Source organism: Rhinopithecus roxellana, chromosome 4, assembly GCF_007565055.1.
Source record: "Rhinopithecus roxellana isolate Shanxi Qingling chromosome 4, ASM756505v1, whole genome shotgun sequence".
Classification (NCBI taxonomy): domain Eukaryota; kingdom Metazoa; phylum Chordata; class Mammalia; order Primates; family Cercopithecidae; genus Rhinopithecus; species Rhinopithecus roxellana.
In genome coordinates, this window is record NC_044552.1 from 158,640,591 (window position 1) to 158,664,659 (window position 24,069).

A 24,069-nucleotide genomic window follows, 5' to 3' on the forward strand; every position below is an offset into this window, starting at 1 on the left:
AGGCTGGTCTCGAACTCCTGACCTCAGGTGATCTGCCCACCTTGGCCTCCCAAAGTGCTGGGATTATAGGTGTGAGCCACCGTGCTCAGCCTGCAATACTAGTTATTTAGTCAGCTTTCAGATGTGAAAAGGGATATATGTAAATCCTTTTCCTATTCCTATGACTTTTATAAAAACTATAAAACATGTCAAATAACTTAAAAGATAAGTCAATTTTAAAGGACAGATGCACTTAGATCTCTTTTTATTTTTATTATTTACTTATTTATTTTGAGATCAAGTCTTGCTCTGTTGTCCAGGCTGGAGTGCAACAGCACAATCTCGGCTCACTGCAACCTCCCCTTCCAGGGTTCAAGAGATTCTCCTGTCTCAGCCTCCTGAGTAGCTCGGATTACAGGCTTGCGCCACCATGCCCAGCTACTTCTTGTATTTTTAGTAGAGATGGGGTTTCACCATGTTGGCCGAGGTGGTCTTGAACTCCTGACCTCAAGTGATCCCCCGCCTTGGCCTCCTAAGCTGCTGGGATTACAGGCGTGAGCCACTGTGCCCGGCCCTCTTTATTTACAGTTATACCATAATAAAAAAGTGTAGGACAGACAGCTGTATGGTTTGACAATTTCATTTAAGAAGTTGGTCAATCATCTTAGAGAAATTTATTTGGGAAAATTAGAGAATGAAAAAGCTGTCATAAGACTTAAGACAGAAAACGTTATCCCAGTTTTTCAAAGAAACAAATATAATTATAGAATTATAAAGTATTGAATGTGGCTTTTGTTGTGGAAATAATTAAAAAATAATAAAAAAAGAACTGAATAATAATCAGCTTATTACTGGTCCATAGCAAAACTGAATCAAGCAATTACTGGTATGTTTGTTTCTAATAATAACTATTAAGCAGATGGCCTGGTGTATTAGAAAAAAAAATTTACTCACAAGAACCAGCCTGGGTTCACTGAAGTATTCTCATGAGATTTTAAGGTATGTTTGCCTTTTATTACAGGCTAGCTCAAATAGTTGTTAAATTTGATGGGTATAAACAAAATAAATAGCTTATAAGCAATTAAATGAAATAAACAGGTAAAACTAGTTAGAACTCTATTTTTGCTATATTTACTGAACTGGTTGATTGAGGAATGTTATAGACACAGTTAATTAAAACAATTAAGGATTTTACAAGGTTAAGGAATCTGAGTGTTTTAATATGGTATCCCTGATGCCTACCACAGTGCTTAACAAACTCCAGGTATTCAAATATATATTTGTTGAATTAATACATAAAATCACTTTCAGTAAGGTGTTTAGTAAAAATCTCTCATTATATCCTTGGGAAATTACTTAGAAAGATATGAATTAAATAGCTTTTTAGGTTTCTTTTTTTTAATAACATTTTAAAAAGTTACATAGTCCACTTATATTGATTTTCAAGCTTTTTATTTTTATATTAAAATTAACTATGGGAAGTTTTAAGAAGCCAAAATTAAACATGTAAAACAAAAGGAAGGTAGACTTTCTTTGTTGCTTCTCCAGTTTTAAGGGGCATCTTTAATCACAGTAACAATATTCAGGAATATAATATCCTTAAGGGCATGGACATTTATTTTCTTAATACCATAAAACACTTGGCAGTGGCCGGAAAGTTGGCATAGAAAGAGAATAAAATAAGATTTTATTACCCAGCTATTGATTAGTTGGTACCAAACAGAAAGTTTAAAAGTCAAATCACTTCAAATATCACAAAAGTGTATCACACATACAGAACTTTCAAGTCTGCAAGAAAACTGATTTCCCACCTGTGAACCCCTTGTCAGTACATGTAAAAACTGAATGCCAAAAAGTCTAGCCATCTCACTGGTTTTCCCAATCAGGTCCAGTTGTTCTAACATTTGGAGATTTCCACGGACACGGCTAACATAATGATCAACCATTTTCCATCTGTTAAAAAAGAATCCACATTATGAACATCAGGGAAAAATTTGGACACCTGAAAACAGTACCTTTTTCCTGCCAAAGATCTACATGCTAAAAGTGTGGTTACTTAAGGAAAGAGTAATGATATGAGCCTTTAAGCCAAGTATGTTAAGGAATAAAACATTAGAAAATTTCAGGTATTTCAAGGGCATAAAAGCCAAGAAAAATAAGCAAAATTTAAAATAGTACTTGTGATTAGGTGGTAAGATTAAGGATCACTATTTTTCAATATTTTGCTTGATGCTGCTCTATTCTTATTATAGAAAATTAACATTCTCCTTTAAGATACAGCTACTGATTATGCAATAATTATTACCATATCTATAGATTTTTAAAGAACATGAAGGGTCTGGGTTATTATTGTAAATATAAGTCTAAAATAAAAACATGCACTACCTTTTCATGGCAAAAAAAGTAATTTGGTGACGATTCAGAAAAATCAGTAATATAATTTTTAGTGAGATAATACGTGGGTTAAACATATTTCAAATAATTATTTTCTGTGAAAACATAAAAGTTCTGTTTTCAGTTTAAACCTTAAAAAATTAACCTCTTTACCTTACCTTCTTAAGAAAATAAACAATAAAGCCCTCAGCAAATCCATAAAAAGAATTTTGATATTATAAAATGTAAAAATGATCCAAAAGTATACTATAAGGAATAAAATTTATTCATTTGAAGATTAAGGTTCACATATATTGTAATCTTTAATTATATTGCTTTTAGAACAATATAGTCACATAATTGTTCAATAAATGTGTTTAAAAACCTTTTCCTCTGACACATGACTAATGCTTAATTAATAGAAAAACTAGGGGCCGGGCGCGGTGGCTCAAGCCTGTAATCCCAGCACTTTGGGAGGCCGAGACGGGCGGATCACGAGGTCAGGAGATCGAGACCATCCTGGCTAACACGGTGAAACCCCGTCTCTACTAAAAAATACAAAAAACTAGCCGGGCGAGGTGGCGGCGCCTGTAGTCCCAGCTACTCGGAGGCTGAGGCAGGAGAATGGCGTGAACCCGGGGGGCGGAGCTTGCAGTGAGCTGAGATCCGGCCACTGCACTCCAGCCTGGACGACAGAGCGAGACTCCGTCTCAAAAAAAAAAAAAAAAAAAAAAAAAGAAAAACTAGAAAATGAATGTGAAGGAAGAAAAAAAATACCCTATTATAAAAAAGATAGTAACAGGTATTAGCAAGAAAGTGGAGAGATTGGAACCCTCATATACTGCTGGTGGGAACATAAAATAGTATAGTTGCTTGGGAAGATAATTTGGCAGTTCCTCAAATAGTTAAACACAGAGTTACCACATAATCCACCAAAAATTCTACTCCTTGGTACACATCCAAAAGGAATGAAACAGATACCAACACAAAAAACTATATATGAATGTTCATTACAGTATTAATCACAGTAGCCCAAAGTGGAAACAACCAAAATGTTTATCAACTGATGAAGAAATAAAATGTAGTATATATCGATACAATACAGTATTATTCAGCAATAAAAGAAATACTGAAAGATGCTATAACATGGACAAATCTGGAGAGTATTATGCTGAAAGAAGCCAGCCACAAAAGATTACATATTGCATGATTCTGTTAACGTGAAATGTCGAGGATAGTCAAATCTATGGGGACAGAAAATAGATCAGTGGTTGTCTAAGGCAAGAGGTAGAGGGTGGGGGGACTCTGGTGGAGGGGGTGATAGGAGTGATGAAAGGTTGAAGAGTGGTGGGCTACACGATGCAGGATTTCCATTTAGGGTAATTAAAATATTCTAAAACTTACTGTGATGCTGTTGTACAACTTTGAATATACTAAAACCCAGTGAGTCATATACTTTAAATGGGTGAATTGTATGATATACAAATTATATCTGAATAAAGCTGTTAAAACATCAGGCAAACATGAAAAAATCCTAAACTCTATAAATAATTGTTTAACAAAATAAACAGAAATTCTGTTTCATAATTTACATTTTTTTTTTTTGAGACGGAGTCTTGCTCTGTCGCCCAGGCTGGAGTGCGGTGGCCAGATCTCAGCTCACTGCAAGCTCCGCCTCCCGGGTTCACGCCATTCTCCTGCCTCAGCCTCTGAGTAGCTGGGACTACAGGCGCCCGCCACCTCGCCTGGCTAGTTTTTTGTATTTTTAGTAGAGACGGGGTTTCACCGTGTTAGCCAGGATGGTCTCGATCTCCTGACCTCGTGATCCGCCCGTCTCGGCCTCCCAAAGTGCTGGGATTACAGGCTTGAGCCACCGCGCCCGGCCCATAATTTACATTTTTAACTTAATATACTGACTCCCCATATTTGTTTTGTAGCTATCGAGTATGCTATTGTATAACATACTTAATCAAAACATTTACTGAATATCTTTTATTACTGTAAGCAATGCTGTGATGAACATTTTTAAAGCTAAGTCTTTGTACAGATGATTAAATAATCCCTTAAAATAAATTCTCAGATTTGGTCAGTTTTCAACACCTAGCAATACACTGCTTTCCAGAAAGGTTTTAATAATTTATATTCATACTACTGATGATAAAGCGCTTGTTTCCTTGTATATTTGTCAACAATGAAAATCATAGTTTTTAAAGTTATGAGTTTGATAGACAAAAAAATGGTATCACATTTTAATCTGATTTTTTTGTTTCAGATCATTAATGTAACCCCCTCAACAATACAAAACTGCAAAGTGTAAATCTGAAATAATGCCTTATATATAAATCAAATCAGTCCCTTTAAAATAAAACAAAATGAATTTAATGGCTCACCACTCCTTTAGGATGTGTGGATTTATCTAGGGATAGTGCAGAAAAATGACATACATTTACACTTTGCCCTCTCAACATATGGACAGAGAGCTGACCTGCAGAAACGTGCCAAATGAGGTACCAAAATAGTGAGACACAACATAATTTCTGAAAATGCCAGGCAGCACACAAGCATTTTGCTGAGATTTGTAAAAGATGAGAAAAGTAAGTGTTAAGTCTCAACCAACACAGGTTTAACAGAAAACTTAAAAAAGGTATGTGTTACACAAAACTTATATAAATAAGAATCTGTCTCAACAGATTATCATGCTGACTAGGCATGAGTACTTCCTTGAAATCTGAAGGTGGTGATTCAGGAGAAGAGTTACCAATTGAAGTATGTTGATGATAATTTGTTTTGGAAAATGTTTTAAAACACACTGGTTTATTTTCATTGTTTACTCCAGCCTAAAGTCCTTTTTTTTTTTTTTTTTTAAATGAGACTGATCTTGCCAATAGGTTTTTGTAATTCATGGTACAATTAAGAACATAATCAGCAGATTAAGAATTCCTTTAGTAAGGTATTTATTAAGGTATTTATACACTGTATATGAGGTAGACATTTGAATATTTCAGAATTTTTTTCTTTGATAGTTGTTCATGTCTTTTACCCATTTTTTTTTTTTTTTACTAATTTAAAAGTATATAATACAGTTAATATACGTAACTGTTATGGTGAAAATGGTTTTCCTAGGTTGATGTTAACTTTTTACTTTTGTTGATGTTATTTAATGAGGTACAAAAAGTTTGTTTTTGGGCAAAAATGGTGAAAGTAAGTCTAAATACTTTGTACACAAAACTGATTAAATGGAATCTTAAAGGCTCCTGATTTAAGTTATTTGACTAAGATCGACTCCATTTTTTGAGGCAGTATAGTCTATTAGAACTTAAATGGGTATAATAGTATATTTCAAAATAAATATTTTTACTATACTATATATAACTTTTTTTTTTTTAAAGTGGAAATGGTTTATTTCACATTTTGTCACATATTGGTTGACAGCACAGACTTTGGAGTGAGACAGTCCTAGGTTCAAATTGCGGCTCTGCTGCAAGCTACTATGTGAACCTAGGCAAATCATTTAACTCTCTAGCTCTCAGTTTCAGTATGTGTGAAACAGTGGTAATAATAAGGTTGTTGTAAGGTGTTAGGCAAAAGCAAAAACTTAATAACCTTTGCAGCTATTATTATAATTATGGCAATTACTATTTCCTCATTTCATTCAGAATCTAATTCTCTATCCTGAAAAGAAAGATGTACCAATTAATATTTATTGAGAGACTTCTGTGTGTTCAAGACTCATACTATCTCATTTAATTCTTACTTCACCCCATGAGGTAGAATATATTAACATCTCTCTATTATAGATAAGAGAACTGAGGATTACTGTAAGCCTAATCTGTCCTAGTTTACAAACCTTGTACACTAGAACCTGAGATTTTGGTCAAATAAACGAAAACATGATGAAAAGAAAACAAGATAATACATTACAAATGAGTAACTATCTTATTAAATTTCTATCACCACAGCAAATTACTCACTTCCTCACTAACAAAAATGGTTAAAAAAAAATAACTAAAAAAAAAGACCATTTTGTGAAATGAATAAGCATTCAGTATTTGGTGAAATAAGCATTTCACTAAATGTATTCCTCTCCACTGACTGGTAACCAAGTAATATACACAAATTAGATGCATCTTATCTTTCATAACTAAAGGTTAATTTAACAAGGGACATTTTAGCTTGTATAATTTATCTAGCAGGTAACAACTGCTGTTTTCTGATCTAAATCTGCTGACCTACAGGCATGAACATAAAAAAATACTTTGAACGGCTAATTTTTTAAAAAATGTATTTAAAAAGTAGACTTTTTAATTTAAAACAGTGATCTTTCTGAAATAAGATCATCATCATTTCTACTTTCGGGTCCTATCTCACTAACCATGTAACATAAAAGAGAATGAGTAATTGCAGCCTTTACTTATAAGGACAAGATAAGACTCTTGTTAGTTTTTAAAATTGTTGTTAAAGAATTATGCCATCCTCTTAATGCTTTGTGAAACTTAAGGGTAATAAATACAAGTTTTGATCGGGAAAGGAGGAAGAGAAGCATAATTACAGAGCACATGCTACTCAGGATAGGCCTGGGTAGTGTTGAAATGCGAACTTAGAGCATCCTGAAGGCATGGGTACTTTTCAAGATAGTTCATCTGGGGAGAGGTTGACAAAAAAGGAGACAGGAGAATCCCGAGTACAAAATTCACTTATTCTGAAGTTTTTCTGTGGACTGACTCTATACTCAGCAAATAGAAAGTAAAATTTCTTATATTATCTTCTTCAGCTACACAACTCTGCTCCCAGGATATACCTCCTAGCTCAGAAACTGGAATAGTATTTAATAACTATTCCATGGATGACAGATAAAATCATGCTGGTATTAGGAATTATCTAGATTAGTAATATTAGAGATTAGGAAAAGTTTTATAGGCTGGCTTGGGAATCTAATCACAAGACATTATTTTATGAAAAAACGTGTTCTAAGCTCGAAACAATAAAATGTTGGGTACGTAACTCATTCGCATAGATCAGGTGCTTCCAGAAGACCAAAATCTGGGTTTATTAAAAAAAAAATTAGGGTACCTTTGTGTTTTACAGCTTCAACACAAAAAATCCTTGGCTAGCAAGTTCTTCTCATTTTAAGTTGATTTACAATATATATGTATGTCCTTAAAACACTGTAGAAAGCAAATGCAAATCAAAAGGGGTTACCATACTTACCAAAAAAGTAAGTGATACTTACTTTTTTGTATTCACTTAAAGTTAAGATGTATTCATTTAAATTTACGTAAGTATTCACTTAAATTTAAGGATGAAGTTGTCTGATATTTCCAAGACTACTCAAAGAAAGAGTATACAGTCTCTTCGTATAACATAATCCATTTGACATAAATGGTCTAATGTCTAGTCTAAGTCCCTTCTATACAATATTAGTTCCAGTTCTCTAGTTCACTTGTCAAAAACAGTTATCATCCTAGATAATACCTAATTAAAGGTGGTAAAACATGCATTTAGAGACTCCGGGGCTTATAAACAAACCACTGAATATAGTTTTCAATGTTAAGTTAAATATCAAGTTTTATTTATTGGTGTATAACTTCTTCTCAGCTTCCTTTTTTTTTTTTTTTTTTTTTTTTGAGATAGAGTCTTGCTGTGTCACCCAGACTGGAGTGGAGTGCAGTGGCGTGATCTTAGCTCACTGCAACCTCTGACTCCTGCTCCCGGGTTCAAGTGATTTTCATGCCTCGGCCTCCGGAATAGCTGGGATTACAGGTGTGCCCGGCTAATTTTTTTGTATTTTTAGTAGAGATGTGGTTTCACCACGTTGGCCAGACTGGTCTCCAACTCCTGACCTCAGGTGATCCACCCACCTCGGCATCCCAAAGTTCTGAAATTACAGGCGTGAGCCATCGTAGTTGGCCAACTTCTCCTCAGCTTCTATTTCTATAAAGCTTTGATAGAAGCTAAGTGCTCTCTGTTACTTCACTTTTCTGAGATTCCTCAAAAGGGATTGGAATATGCGATGACATGCTCAGGAAGCAGTTTCCCCAGATATTACCAAGCTGTTTTCAAAGCTATACTTTTTCCATCCTCACCACCACACAGCCTTACAATTCAGTAAGTACAGATTAATTCATTTAAAAAATCAGACACATTAATTTCAGGACTTTTCTTAGACACAGTGCAGTGTGCCAGAGTCTACACAGAGCAAGGCTGTCCTACTAAGCCAAAGATGAAGAGCTCAGAGTTCATTTAGGCAGCTCACAGCTGGAATCTGTGGGATGGAGTATGAGAGAGAAAGGGAGTTGTGCAAGTGGCAGGAGTTGGGGGGTCAGAAGTACAAGTGGATTCCCTATGAGTGACAGCTCAAGGCTGTCCTGAAAACCAGCAGGATGAAACTACATGAGGCTGAATAGAGAGCAGCTCACTGGGGGTTGAGTGTGGGCAGAAATGGTCAGATAGTGCTGGGGTTGGAAGCTCACCAATGCCAGAGTGGAGACCTCATCACCCCCTTGTTAACAACCTTGCCATTCAGTTGTGAGCCCAGAAAAAACAGAGGCCTTTGCCCTACAGAAAGGCCTACTCTAGATAAAACTTAAAACCAAATACTGACAATATGTACAGACGACAGAGTTTGGAGATTGAATCCCACATCAGGTTGGAGAAGCTTAGGAACACCTTGGGCCTGGTATACTTGCCTGTTCCAACCACAGGCTTTGAACTACGTAATAAGCAACTGGAAAAGGGGCAGGAAAACTTCCTGTCATAGATTCCAGGCAAAGGAATAGTGTCATTGAGAAAGGAGTAGAAGAAAATGCTATCTGCCCCAGGGGGAGAGTCAGGAAGTTTACTTGGGCCCAGGACCTGGCAGTGGTACAAAGCAGAGGTCTATTGCCACTGTGGGAAGAGCAGGAGTGCTGAGCAAACCCCAGAAGAACAGGAAGATCCAAAGACTGAGGTTAGACAGGAGAACTGAGAAACTCCCCCTGCCTCCACTGTAAACCTTGCAGAGAGTCATAAGCAACATCGGTCAGCCACTCATTAAATCTGACTTTGGAAAGAAAACGAATCACAAATACTGGAAAAATGAGAATAACTGTTGATTTCTCATCAGCAAAAAGAGAGGCTGAAAGAAAAGGGAACAAAATCTTTAGAGTGGTGAAAGAAAAAAACGCAACTGAGACTGAGAAATTATCCTTCAAAAATAAGGGTGAAATAAAGACATTTTCATACAAACAAGGGCTGAGATAATGTTTGCCGACAGACTTGCCAAAGAAAACAGATTAAGTTTCTTAAAATATTAACACACAATAGCCATATGACCCAGCAATTCTACTCCTAAGAGATATGAAAATGTATGTTCACACGATGACTTTATGCAGATCTTTACTGCAGTTTTATTCATAACAGCCTCAAACTAGAAACAACCCAAATGTCCATCAACGAGTGGGTAAGTTATATTCATATAATTGAATACATCTAACAATAAGAATGAACAAACCAAGCAACAGGGAAAATCTCAGAAAACAGTATGTTTTTTGAGTTTCTTCAAAGCCAAAGTTCATTATGAATATTTTCATTAATATGAAGTACTAGAATTGGCAAAACTAACCTACAGTAACAGAAATCCAACTAGTAATTATCTAAATGATTAGGGGATGGGTAGGATGACTGCAAAGCTGTACAAGGGAATCTTCTGGGTGTCAGATATGCTCCTTATCGTGACTGGAGTAATGATTACAAGATAAATGCATTTTTCAAAGTCATTGAACAATACATTTCATTTATTTATATATTTTTTGAGACAAGTCTTACTCTGTCGCCCAGGCTAGAGTGCAGAGGCAGATCTCGGCTCACTGCAACCTCTGCCTCCCAGGTTCAAGTGATTCTCCTACCTTAGCCTCCTGAGTAGCTGGGATTACAGGCATGCATCACCAAACCTGGCCAATTTTTGTATTTTTAGTAGAGATGGGGTTTTGCCATGTTGACCAGGCTGGTCTCGAACCCCTGACGTCAGGTGACACGCCTGCCTCGGCCTCCCAACGTGCTAGGATTACAGATCTAAGCCACCACAACCGGCCTGAACAATACACTTTAAATGTGTGTATTTTATTACATATAAATTACATCTCAATGATGATTTTATATTATCTTCTTCAGAGTTATAAAACAGTACCTGTAGAGATCTGTCTTGTTATCAAACCAATCTGACAAAACTCGAAAGGTAAAGAGGGGAAAACGCTGATGAAGAACATGAAAGCTCACATTTTCAAAGGTGTAGTTAGTTAGAGCCACCTAAAACAAAAAGGCAAGACATCATTATAATAATGCTTACGTTTGTGTAGCAAATGTGGTTCTAAAAGATACTAATATCACTTTAACCTTTTCATAGTAGATATTAAAGCTACTTGTAAAATTGATGTGTGGTACAACTGAATCATAATTCAAAACTATGTAGAGCCTACTGGACAGAAATGTTCATAACAAATTGGAAAATTAATTAGAGAAAACAGACCTGATGAGATTCAACTTGGTAATATAAGACTTATTTTAAGAGATCCTAGTTCTTACCATTTTTATACTCTATGATAATATGCATATTGACAGAAGCATTGTCAAGCAAATTAATTTTTTGTTCTTTCCATACTTACTTTTTGGTTCTTGATGACATGCTGATTAATGGGATTCCACAGATTTGAGGATAAGTTATCTAGTTAAAGGCAGGCATTCTCCTCCCAATAATTACATTAGTTACTAGACCCCACTATACCAGGCATTATAGAGACACTCAATTTCATTCCAAAAGCAAAATATTAAAATGTCAGAAATGTCTTCCCATCTTCAAAATATGTAAGTGAAAGCTGTGTTAATGAGTAAAAGATCCTGCAAAAGGGCCCAAATTAATAAATATGTACTTTCAGCTAGATGATTTCTCTGAAATATCTACAAGACAAAAGCAATCTAGACAACGGCTGGTATTTCAATGCAAAATGGAAATTAAGGAACCAGTAGTCCCCATTCTTAGGTCAACTTGGGATTGTGAGAAATAGTTCAAACAGCACTTCACAACTGTATATTACATTATAATTTTAAATTACTTTCTTTTCCACTCCTGTGATCCAGGAGGTACAAAATAGGGACTGAATCTTAATCTTATCTCAGTGCAGTGACCCAAATTGGTCTTACTTTATCTACAATTTCTGTCAATCTTCAGAACAATGGCACTACAATGCAGCATACTTCACAGTGTGTGCATGTACTTGTGTATGTATACATATACACAGATGCCCCTCATAGGTTGTAAAAAGGTAGAGAGTAATAGAACGAGGAAAATGCCACAAGATTAAATGAGGAAGGACTATAAAATCACTAACAGAATGAAAAAACCCATATTGAAAGAAGATAATAGCAGAATAGTTCTACTAAAAGTCAAGTTAGGAATATGGAAATGTCTCAACATGCAGATAAAGAGAATGAAAAGATGAAAATGAGAAGAGGGAAGATATGGGGAACAGAGAACAGAATGTTAATATATAATTAGGTTCCTAAAGGAAAGCTTAATATGGAGACAGGAGCAATAATCAAAGATATAATTAGCTGGACCTTAGATTTCTCCTCTGCAGTACTACATTCCAGAGGTGAATGGCACTATATCTATTTGAATTTTAAAGGAAAAAGACTGCTGTTATTTTATATGCAGTAAGTGTAACAATTATGTGGGAAGAAAACAAAGATACTCCTTGACTCCTTTTCTCTAATGATTTTGTCCTCCATCCTACCTACGCTACCCACTCCCATAATCATACCCCAGGATCTATCAATAGGTGTACTCCCTCCAAAATCTCATGCATCCCATTCTCTGGCCATCATCTCCTGTGCTTCCAGCTTACTCCCCTTGGTGCTCTGACCTCTCTGCTCCTTATTTAGTTTAAATTTCATAGTCAATCATGGTAATCATTCCCCTGCATGTACCATTCATTCCCTTGTCCCTCTCCTGCTTCTGCTGCTCCTTCTTTTTATTTTTTTTTTAGGTAAATCCATAACCATTTGTGAGTGATGGTCAAATCTAACTTGAATCTGTGAATTTAAACATAGCTGGAGGGTATATCACTTTAATTTCCTAGCCCAAATATCAAATAGACTCTTAATGTGGCCCAGTGTTTATATTTTCTCTCAAATTCTCCTAGTAACTATTTCAAACTTATCTCTCCTCAAACCCCAAAAGCCTCTGCACAATTCTCAGTTTCAGCTAAGAACAGTAATTCCTATTTTACTGAGAAAATGAATCACAAGAGAACTTCCACAGATTCTCACTGCCATATCGCTACCTACCAACATCCATACCCATATATTCTGCCTTCCTGTCTGTTACTATACTCTTACTTTATTTAAACCCAGGCCCCTCAACCAGTGCACTAGAGATGGCAATCAGTAAATATTTATTGAATTGAATCAAGTCTGTTTCCAACCCACTTGGCAAATTCTTGAAAAGCCTAGACTGAGTTGACATCCAGAAGGCCTCTAAGTGTAATTGTCTGGGGGAGAGCCATTTATTGTCATTTAAGCAGTCAACAAATATCTAATAAGCATTACTATTTAAGAGGTATTTTGTTTGTCACTATGAATTCAAAGTCCATAAGGAAACTGCAGGAGTTCTATGTTCAAAGTAAAGTAGGAAAAATAAATTTAGTACCTGTATATTAAAAAACAAACAAAATTTATTATTACTATTATTTTAAGAGATGGGGTCCTGCTTTATCTCCCAGGCTAGAGTACAGTGGCTATTCACAGGCATAATAAACAGTACACTACAGCCTTGAATTCCTGACCCCAAAACGTCCTCCCACCTGAGTCTCCTAAGTAGCTGGGACTATATGTGTGTGCCACTGTACCCAGTTCCAAATTTTATAAAACAGGTAAATTATCCAGCTCATAACTTTCTGATAGTTGTTTCCCATATTTGTATAAAGATCAGAGATATTATATATTCATCCTAAATGAGAGAAAACATATGACCCTGAATTTTCAGTGAGGACTAGACAAGGCCCTAAACTTTGAAAAAAATATATGTTCTCTAATTTGCGATTTTAAGCTACTAGTGGATATACAGGGATGAAAAGACCCCTGAAACTAGGATTCAATAATTTACTTTTGTGTTTATACACTTAAAGTATGTGTTCATCTCAAGCAATATCAGACTATAGATTAAAATACATATGAGGCCGGGGCAGTGGCTCATGCCTGTAATCCCAGCATTTTGGGAGGCCGAGGTGGGCAGATCACCTGAAGTCATTAAGTTTGTGACCAGGCTGGCCAACAAGGAAAAACCCTGTCTCTACTAAAAATACAAAAATTAGCCAGGTGTGGTTCGGGCACCTGTAATCCTAGCTACTCGGGAGGCTGAGACAGGAGAATCGCTTGAACCCGGGAGGCGGAGGTTGCAGTGAGCCGAGACTGCACCACTGCACTCCACCCTGGGTAACAGAGCGAGACTCCATCTCAAAAACAAATGAAATTAAAAAAAAAAAAAAATATATATATATATATATACACACACACACATATATAAAATGAAACATACACACCAAATACATTACAATCTCTGTATCTCCTATATCCTATGCTGTATCACTAGAAATTACTTTAAATCATTGGGGACTCACACTCTTTTATTATTTTAAGAACAACACAACAAGATAAAATTATTCTCAAGCAGAGTCATGTTGTATATTGCATATGGCAGCTTAGAAAGTCAAACGTTTTATATAAATCCAAAGAGCTAAGATAATAGTGAATAATAAGTATATAACAGAAAGTGTCTAAAGAGAAAGTAATTTCAAAGAGCAGAAGCAACTGTAGAATTAGCTTTCTTTGAAATATAAACATTTTAGTTGATACTATCCAAAGTCCAAAGTCTAAGAATAGACCAATTTATACTAGGTATCTTTGTTTCTGTTTTGTCTTTTTTGAGATAGGCTCTAGCTCTGTCACCCAGGCTGAAATGTGGTGGTGTAATCTCAGTTCACTGCAACGCTGCCTCTGAGGTATAATATAACACAGCACTGCAGCTTTGAATTCCTGGCCTCAAAAGGTCCTCCTGGCTGAGCCTCCTGAGAAGCTGGGACTATATGTGTGTGCCATTGGCTCTCAGGATCAAGTGATCCTCCCACCTCAGCCTTCCAAGTAGCTGCTGCCTGGCTACACACTAGGCACACGCTACCATACATGGCTAACTTGTATTTTTTGGTAAAGACGGGGTTTTGCCGTGTTGCCCAGGCTAGTCTCAAATCCTGGGCTCAAGTGATCCACCCTGCTTGGCCTCCCAAAGTGCTGGGATTACAGGTATGAGCCACCGTGCCCAACCTAATTGTTTATTTTTTATTTTTAATAGAGACAAGGTCTCGCTATGTTACCCAAGATGGTCTTGATTGAACTCCTGGCCTCAAGCTAACCCCTCCTGCCGTGGCCTTCCCAAGAGTCGGGATTACAGGTGTGAGCCACTATGTATGGCTTTTTTACATTTCAAATAAGAGAAATTGGGTAACTTCAAGGATGCAAATATTATCCAGGAAAATTCCATGATCTTACTTTTTTTCTGTGAAATAATTCTTTTTTAAGTGAATGCAAATTAATGTGATAGTTCATTGAAATTACTCTACTAAAAATCCTTATCTGAGCCCCCAAAGCCTTAATTATTAACTATTTCAAAGTACTGTCTCTTTAATTTATCTCATTAATCTGACCCAGTATTTAAATATAGTTCGTTTGAGAAGCTCCTTCCTATTTCTAGACTAAATTTTTCTTACTATAATAAATCAACGAGGCCAAGCTGAATTCATCCGGCTTTAAGTGCAAAAATGAAAAAAAAAAAAAAAAAAAAAAAAAAAAAAAAAAAAACCAAGACGGTGAAATCAGACAATATTCAACGTGTACAACACAATATTTTATTTTATTTTGAGACAGGGTCTCGCTCTGTCACCCAGGCTTGAGTGCAGTGGCATGATCATGGCTCACTGCAACCTTAGCTGCCTGAGCTCAAATGGTTCTCCCACCTCAGCCTCCCAAGTAGCTGGGACCATAGGCATGCGCCTCCATATCCAGCTAATTTTTTTAGCTATTATTTGTAGAGACAGGGTCTTGCCATGTTGCTCAGGCTGGTCTGGAGCTCCTGGGCTCAAGGGATGCCGCTCCCGGGGCCTCCCAAAGTGCTGAGATTACAGGTGTGAGCACCGTGCCTGGCCCCAATATTTTATTATAGTTTAGACCTTTCTAATTATTGCTACCTCAGACACAAAGAAAAAAAAATAAAACTCACCTGAAACATTAAAGTCTAATACCTCTGTAGTTTTGCATTTTAGAAAGTACTATTTTAACTCTACTTAAGTATAATAGTAATTGACAAACGCATAAGCTATATAGTAAATCTTACTAATACTCTATAATGATTAAATCATTATTTTGACCGAATATCTTATTTCCAAACAACATTTTGGATAAATCACCTACCTCATTTCTCATGATTCTCCAAAGATTTAGTGTAATTCGGCCAACAATATTTATCTCACTCATTGTATATGATCCATACTCATCTCTTTCAGCTGCAAATCTGTTCTCAATTTTGTCATCTATAGAAATGAAAACAGATTGTATCAGGGCTCACAGAAAACAACTTTCAATAAAATTATGCCAAGGAAAATGAGAATAAACATTAAGGATGAAATATAAGTCACAATGGATGAAAAAATTTTGTTTACCTGAAGTCTCTCCCTCCCTCTTTCTTTCTATATTTAAATAAGAAACACTTTTTTCTTTAAATTTAGTAATTTTTGGCACTACCTTTTCTCTTTGTTTTTTAAAAGAGACAACTATGTTGCCAGGTTGACTGCAGTGGCTAGCCACAGGTGCAATCATAGCACACTGCAGCCTTAAACTCCTGGCATTATAAACTACAAATAATTTTGGTATGAATATTATTACTCCCTTTTCCAGTCAGAATCAAACTCTGGGTAATGGGTTTCAAAATTTCTGCAATATTTTTAGCCTGATATCCAAAAAAAAACCAATCCCCCCGCCTCAGCTGCTCAAACAGCTGGGACTACAGGTACATCATGCCTTGCCTGATGCTACCTTTATAAACACCTAATGCTAACATTTGCTTGGTTTTAGCATGAGAAAGGTCCACAGTTAATCTGGTAATTTCTTGGAAAAAAAAATAGTTCAATTTTTAACCTAAACGATTCTCCGAAAATTTGTTGACATCATGTTCATATTCAGGATGAAATTCTCTTGAATGCATATGGAGAACTAGAAGAAGGCATATGGAGAACTAGATGAAGAGTTCCTCATAGCAAATAGAGTTTTGAGTCTAGTTTCTTAGGAGGTGAATTTTACCTAGAATATAAGTTAAAATGTGTCTCTTCTATATAACACTACGTATATGTGAATGTTGATGATTAAAGGTTCCAGAATAATAAAAATATTTACCATATTGAATGTTTATTATGTTCTAAGAATTTTACCAACATCATTTATTTTAATACAAACATTACTTCCTTTATTTTAACACAACCACTTAAAAAGTTAGTAAAATTTTCATTTTGTATTACAGAAAATTCTACTCAGAAATGTTATATTTTGCCCAAGATCTTACAGTAAGAAAACTAGTATTCTAAACTAGGATTACCTGAATCAAACGACCATGTACAACCACCCAATTCTCTTTATTTTAAAGAGATAATGTTTAAAAGTTTGTTTTTCATTTAGCAAACAATATAACATATACTCTGATACTGTTTTAAGTTCCTCACAATCACCCTATGAAATAAGTTCTATTGTCCCTATTTTATAGATGAATAAACTGAGGCAAGGATATTTAAAACCTATCCCAAAAAAGATGTTGAAAAAAAAAAGATATACCACTATTCCTATCATGCCAAGGACACACAAGCTACACAAAAATTCATGCAATGAAAAGCTAAACTTAAAGCATCTCTGTCCCCCACTCCCTTTTTGTCTTGTTCTATTGCCCAAGCTTGGGTGCAGTGGTACGATCATAGCTCACTGCAGCCTTAAACTCGTGGGCTCAAGCGATTGTTTCACCTCAGTCTCCTGAGTAGCTGGGACTACAGGCACATGCTATCACACTTTTTTTTTTTTTTTTTTTGGTAGAAATGGGGTCTCACTTTGTTGCCTGGGCTACTTTTGAACTCCAGGGCTCAAGCAAGTCTCCCACCTTGGGCTCCCAAAGTGTTGGGATTACAGGTGTGAGCCACTGCACCTGATCTTTTTATTCCAATTTTTTTGCAAAGTTAAAAAACTTTACTGTCTTGGAATCTTCCAGCTTTAACTTTTCCCAAGTATACACTACTTTGTTTTAGTTAGACTTGTGGGAACCCTCGGGAACAAATTTATTAAAAATCCCATGTTTATAAAGAAAATCTAGTTTTAAAAAATGTATTATAAACTACAAATAATTTTGGTATGAATATTATTACTCCCTTTTCCAGTAAGAATCAAACTTTGGGGAATGGGTTTCAAAATTTCTGCAATATTTTTAGCCTGATATCCAAATAAAAATCAACGATTAGTTAACTATTAGCGTTCTTCAACCCATCCTGCCCTTCTTCACCAACAAAATGGATTCAAAAAAAACAGAACCAGGCACACAATAAAATTATGGTACAACAAGTCAAAGAAATGCTATGTAGCTTCATAATAATTATGAAGACTATTTCATAATGCAGAAAATATGTGTGGTAAGACATTAGATGAAGGAAGCATAATAAAAATGGAATACATGGTATGATTATTTAAAAACCACTACATATGTATATGAAAACTGACTGAAAGGAAAAAACCCAACAATTATACTAACAGTATATATAGTAGTGAGACTAGAATATTTTTATTTTATTTTTAATTTTTTCTGCAATGGAGTTATGCTGTATCTAAAACTTACACAACTTAATACTAAAAATTGGGCTAGAACGCAAGTACCCTTTAACATTTTGTCTTTATTTCCTTCATAATTTGCTCTGTAGTTGAATGACAAAACATTCACAATGATATATACCTGGTACCCGAGAGATCATCTGACATAAGTCAACACTTAAAGCGGCAGCCCTTTGTAAGAGGTAACCCCAGGAATGCATCTGAATCTCATATCCTAGCAGAATATCAGGATCATACCTAAAACAGGAATTAAAAAGTTATATAAGTACCATACATTTGAACCTTTAACCAGAGTAATTGTTTCTTCATGATGTAAGGTATGAAAATAAAAACCTGTGTTCTCTAATGGTTCCCAGATTGAGAAGGGATGATATAGTGGTACCTACAGAGTTTTTACACAGAAAGAGATGGAGGGTTGAGAGTACTTGATTTAAAGCTTCTTTGTTTCTTTCTTTTATTTTTTTGAGATGGAGTCTCACTCTGTTGTCCAGGCTGGATTGCAGTGGCATGATGTTAACTTACTGCAACCTCTGCTTCCTAGGTTCAAACGATTCTCCCGCCTCAGCTTCCCAAGTAGCTGGGATTACAGGTGCCCCACACCAAGTTTGGCTAATTTTTTGTATTTTTAGTAGAGCCGAGGTTTCACTACGTTGATCAGGTTGGTCTCAAATTCCTGACTTCCAGTGATCTGCCTGCCTCAGCCTCCCAAAGTGCTGGGATTATAGGCAATTTGATGCTACTTTTGTAAAGTAAGCAGAGTTTTTACTTAGACTGTGTATTTGTTTGATACACGTGGGAAACGAGGCTGATGGAAATTGTGGTGGAAGGCAGGCCATTACCACCGAAGTATATGAGTAAAGGTACAAGTGAGAATATAATGTGGGCAGAGGAAGGTGAAGTGTGAGGGTGTATGTAGGTATGGTATTTTGAAAAAGATCCCTAGGTCATTCCTGTTGCCACTTATCTACCCTTCTAATCTATACTGCCCTTAAACAGTTTTAATGCTGAGAAAAAAAAAGTGAAAATGCCTTCTTTTTCTCACTTAATTTTAATAATGACTTGGTTCTCATACAAAATAAGGCCTAAGTAATGACAAGTTTGTCCTTTAAATTTAAAAGGATGGTGATTCGACTTAATGGAAGAATGAAATATTAATAGAGGTGGGATTAAGGTGGGGAAAGTAAACATCAGAATCTAGAAGGAAAATGTGCTCCTTGTGGTCAGAGCTGCACTGGCAAAACTGAACCGACAACCTGTGTCTAATCCAGAAGGAGCCTCTTTGTGGCTCCTCTTAGAACCTCCATGTTGTGACCACCATAGAGAAATGTTTAGTTATAAATATGAAAATTTATCTTGAGTGGAAAATTGTGTGGGGGAGAGAGGAACTAATTACAAGTTTTGACAGCAAAAACTACAGTAAGTAGCTCTATCAAATAGTAGCATTAGCTTGTTCTTTATAAATGCCAAAAGGCCAAGTGAAATATCACAGAAATTGAAATCGTTGAGTTTTACATAACCACTCATGAAACACTGAATTGTGAGATGTGCAGCCTGTCCAATTTAAAGCATTTAATACCCTAAGCCTCAGCCAATGTCTACAGTATTAGACTACATTAATTTACTGATACAAGCTATCTATGGCTACTCTGCAAGTCTGGCATAACAATGGATCATGACCAGATCACCAGATCTGCTATTAGAACCAATATGTTAATGTTTTATCATAATTCCATAGCTGTCTTCTAAAAATGGGTATTGAATGGCTTTCGTTTTTACCTAGTCAATAACAATCGGAATGTCACAATAGATGTTTTCTGATTTTTAATTCTGGAGTATTTAAGTGGCTGATGTCAAAAGAACTAGGTTCAAACTTCTGCAACAGCATACTTGCAAATTTCCTATTCCCTAAAGGCCCTATGAAAGTACATTCTGTAGCATAAATTTTAATTTTCTGGTGATCTGTTCATGATCCACTGTTATACCACAGACTTGCTGAGCAGCCTTCAAGCTTGTTAGGAGAAAAAGATATTAAACATATTATTTATGTGCTTTTCTCTACATAAATAGGGTTGACACTTCTGAGAAAATGGCTTAATTTAATAAACAGCTACTGAAGCAAGGAAATAAGCAACAATGGCATGAATATCCAGAAAGATCCCAGGGCACTCAAGCAAGGAGAAATATCCCAATACTCTTTCTGTTTAGTCTTCCAACATAACACCCAAACCCTTAAGCAACTCTTTGATACTGACTTCATCTCTTTCATTAAACTCTTCTTAGTCCAAAGATAGACTATCTACTTGTCCAGTGTGTCTCCCTTTAAAACTAACTGTGTAATGAATGGCCACATTTGAGAATTGGGGCAGAAGTATCAAGTGGCTCTAAGGATCACCAGGGGTCGCAGAGTTGAAGAATTCTCATACACACACAACAGAACCCACACAGTTAACTGCCAAGTACTCAGAGTGGCTCAGAACAGGCATTACAATGTGGCCACAGTTGACCTTGATCTTAAGAATTTGGAAGATTCCTGGAGTTCCTATCACATAGTTACCTATCACACATCACATAGTTATATATCACACAGTTACACAGTTACAACATGAAGAGGATGCCAGATGATTACACAGACCTTCTGTTTTAAACATTATAAAGACAGTTCTAATTTCTTCATCTGAATCGTTCTCATTTATGCAACATCTTGTTATTGCAAGAACTTATTCCAGTCAGCTATTTGTTCTGTTGTGGCAACTAATGGAGCTAAGTACACTTTTTTTCCAAAAAATAATGCATTGAAAATAACTGTTTCAATTAAAAAGTTGTCTATTTTTATAAACTGCTATAGCTCAGAAATGACTGCTGAAAAAAGTTAGCCTGTGCTTCTCTTCTTATATTTATTTCACAGATTTTGTCCCTTTGGAAGAATTGTGAAGTTGTTTCAGGCATATTTTTCAGATATATTACATATATTTATTTTTTGACCTGGAGGCTGTTCAGTCTTAAGACACTCTTTTAAAGCTGATAAAACACCTGTTTTCAAGTTCAAAAGCCAAAGGATTCCATTTTTCTTCTCTAAAAACATTTGGAGTCAATAACAAGGTCTTGATGACTTGTTCTTCAATTTCTAGTGGGTTTTATTCATTCTATCAGGTTTCTGAAAGTTACAGAAAGAACAAGGTTGGGTAGTTGGGATTAGTGGTGAAAACAACCCAAAACTGTGAATAAAATAGAAGCAGAAGAAATAGGAAAATGGTTTTATGTGCTTAGGTAGAAAGAAGCTGCCTCACAGTTAGTATTTTAAATAACTCACTACCATCTACACACATAGATAAGGGTACTCTAGTAGAGGCAAGGGGCACGGAGGGGAAGGAATCATCTTGAAAAAGAATTCTGAGGTTAAATGGATATGATGTAAAATAAATATAACAGTATTTAGGGAAAAGGAAAAGGGAAGAATCATAGTTTATATTTAAGTTAGGGAGACCGGGCAAAGTAAACAGTCCAAGGAAATACAGAAAGAGGAAAACGATTGTGACAAGATTATAGATTAAGTTTTGCTTGTTTAATATCACTTTATATTACTTTTTGTGTTTGCCAATTGAGAAAGTATTAAAAATGCAAAAATAAAGATATATTTTATTCATTTTTATAGCGTACCTAGCACTGCCCCTTATACACAGTTAACATTTATGTACTCACTATGTACCAGACACGAGTTTAAGAGTTTTATGTGCATTGTCTACCCATCTTACAGATTAGGAAAACAAAGTTGAGAGAGTTAAGCAACTTATTCAAGACAGAAACACAGGGCTGGCTGACTCCAAAGGCTGTGTTGAGTAGGTACACAACAAATAGGGTGAAAGAATGAAATAATCAATCTTTTTGCAGGGTTGCTTGGACAAATATATAAAGAACACTATAGAACTGAAAAGTTGACATTTAAACATTTTCCTTTTTATGACAGTTTTGTTTACCCCTTTTTCCTTAATTACTAGTACATTTCATTTTATGGACATTTAAGAAAGTTGTACTTGCAAATGACTGACACATTTCTCAATGTTGGTAGGTAACCCTATCGTTGGGAATATACCTAACAAGGAAAAGGCAAGCATACAAGTCCAGGGATGTTACTGGACATGTGCTGGTACACAAAATAGTACTGACTGAAACTCTTACATATTTCTTTTTCTGAGTTGCTTGCAGAAATAAAAGAAGTGTGGATACTGAAAGCATCTGACATGTTGATGACAACCTCTGTGAGAAGATAAAAGGTAGGACTGACAATGATGAAACTCAAATAGATGGGAATCTACCTAGTCACCAGTGCTATAAATAGTAAAAATACTTTACTCTTTTTTCCTTCATAGTCATGGGTAGTAGCATACTATTTTTGATGCTCTGTCATTTAATTTTGTTTTGTAGAAAACACATGTTTTGGTTTTCTAATTCTCAGAACGGTTTATGTTAACCCATCTGGGAATCAATCTGATGACAAGTCTGTAGAATATCATCTTAATCTTTCGTGTAGAATACTGATTTAGTTTTTATAGGATAAAGTTCAACTATATAAGCAAAACAAAAAAGGGTGAGTATAACAACATGCTCATGGACAGCTTTTATCTGTACATCAGGATCCAAAGAGTGTTTTCTATCTTGCTTTAGACATCTAAAAACCTAAACCTAGCAATGGGCAGAATCCTTAAGTTTCTACAAAGTAAAGCATTTAATAACAGAGTCTATGGCTACCAAGAGTTACACTCTTGAGAAAATGCAAAATGATCCACTTAATGATTTTATTTTTAAATTAAAATATTTTCGTTAAAATTTTTTTTTTCATAAACTTGGACAAGATTCTACTATCAGTCTGAGGACCAATTACCAAATGGTCAAAAGAAGATTTTTTAAGGAGCTCTGTGCACAAGAGTATGTAATAGACAGTCCAACATTTATTAACAGATAAATTTATATGCAGAATGCATCCCAAAGCTTTTTGAAAATATTGGCTTGTTTAGAACTCAGAAAACCTTAAGAAAAAAAAAAGGTACTGAAATGGTGGCTGGCTCCCAAGGTAGAAACCTAGTTAATGAATAATACAATGGAACTTTATACAGTTCCCCATTATTTCAGCACCATAGAAAAACAAACCTCAAGAACAACTGGGAAGTTAGAGGCTAAACAAATATTTGTCTTTCACTGGTCCCTCAATCTTGAGAACAGAACACTGCTTTTCCTATCTTGTCTGATGAAAGTAGTGATGGTGGTGGGAAGTGAATATAAAATTTTTCCAAGAGTAACTCTGCTTTCAAGGGCCATAGGAAGGGATTCGTCTTCTTCCTACCTTCACTTTCATCTTCACTACTATCTGCAATAGCATGAAACGGCTCTGAATAAAAACTGGAAAAATCAGATAATACAAAACAATACCTCTTTATTATATTTGCAATTTCATGAAAAAGCGCCTTCTCATCAGCAGCATAGGTGACTTCGAGTCCTGTAATTCCAGATCTAATAAGTAATGGAGTCTGATATCTGATATCTAAAAAATAAACAAAATGTCTATTATATATAACATTATGTAATAATATACCTTCATCATATAAAAGTAATATTATCCCTTACTTTTAAGTAAAATTGTACTACTGAAATATTTCAAATTAAGAAAATATCCCCCTAAGTAAAAACATAATTAACCCAATGTCTTTAAAAAACTCTCAAAAGATTTTTTAGTTTAACATACAACTGAAAATTCAAATTTTGTATTTTCAGCTATTCTCCTGA

At 35.5% G+C, this 24,069-nt stretch overlaps 1 protein-coding gene across 4 annotated transcripts in view; it reads right to left on the minus strand.

The window, feature by feature from the left end:
* The window catches only part of REV3L (REV3 like, DNA directed polymerase zeta catalytic subunit), a 186,681-nt gene that overhangs the window by 37,610 nt on the left and 125,002 nt on the right, over positions 1-24,069 (minus strand). For all 4 annotated transcript variants that reach the window (XM_010371650.2, XM_030929595.1, XM_030929596.1 and 1 more), the window contains 5 exons: positions 23,716-23,827; positions 18,413-18,528; positions 15,847-15,965; positions 10,517-10,635; positions 1,791-1,932 (listed from right to left, as the gene is read on the minus strand). In XM_010371650.2, the coding sequence (XP_010369952.2) occupies positions 1,791-1,932; positions 10,517-10,635; positions 15,847-15,965; positions 18,413-18,528; positions 23,716-23,827 (608 nt within the window). The remainder of the gene's footprint in view (positions 1-1,790; positions 1,933-10,516; positions 10,636-15,846; positions 15,966-18,412; positions 18,529-23,715; positions 23,828-24,069) is intronic.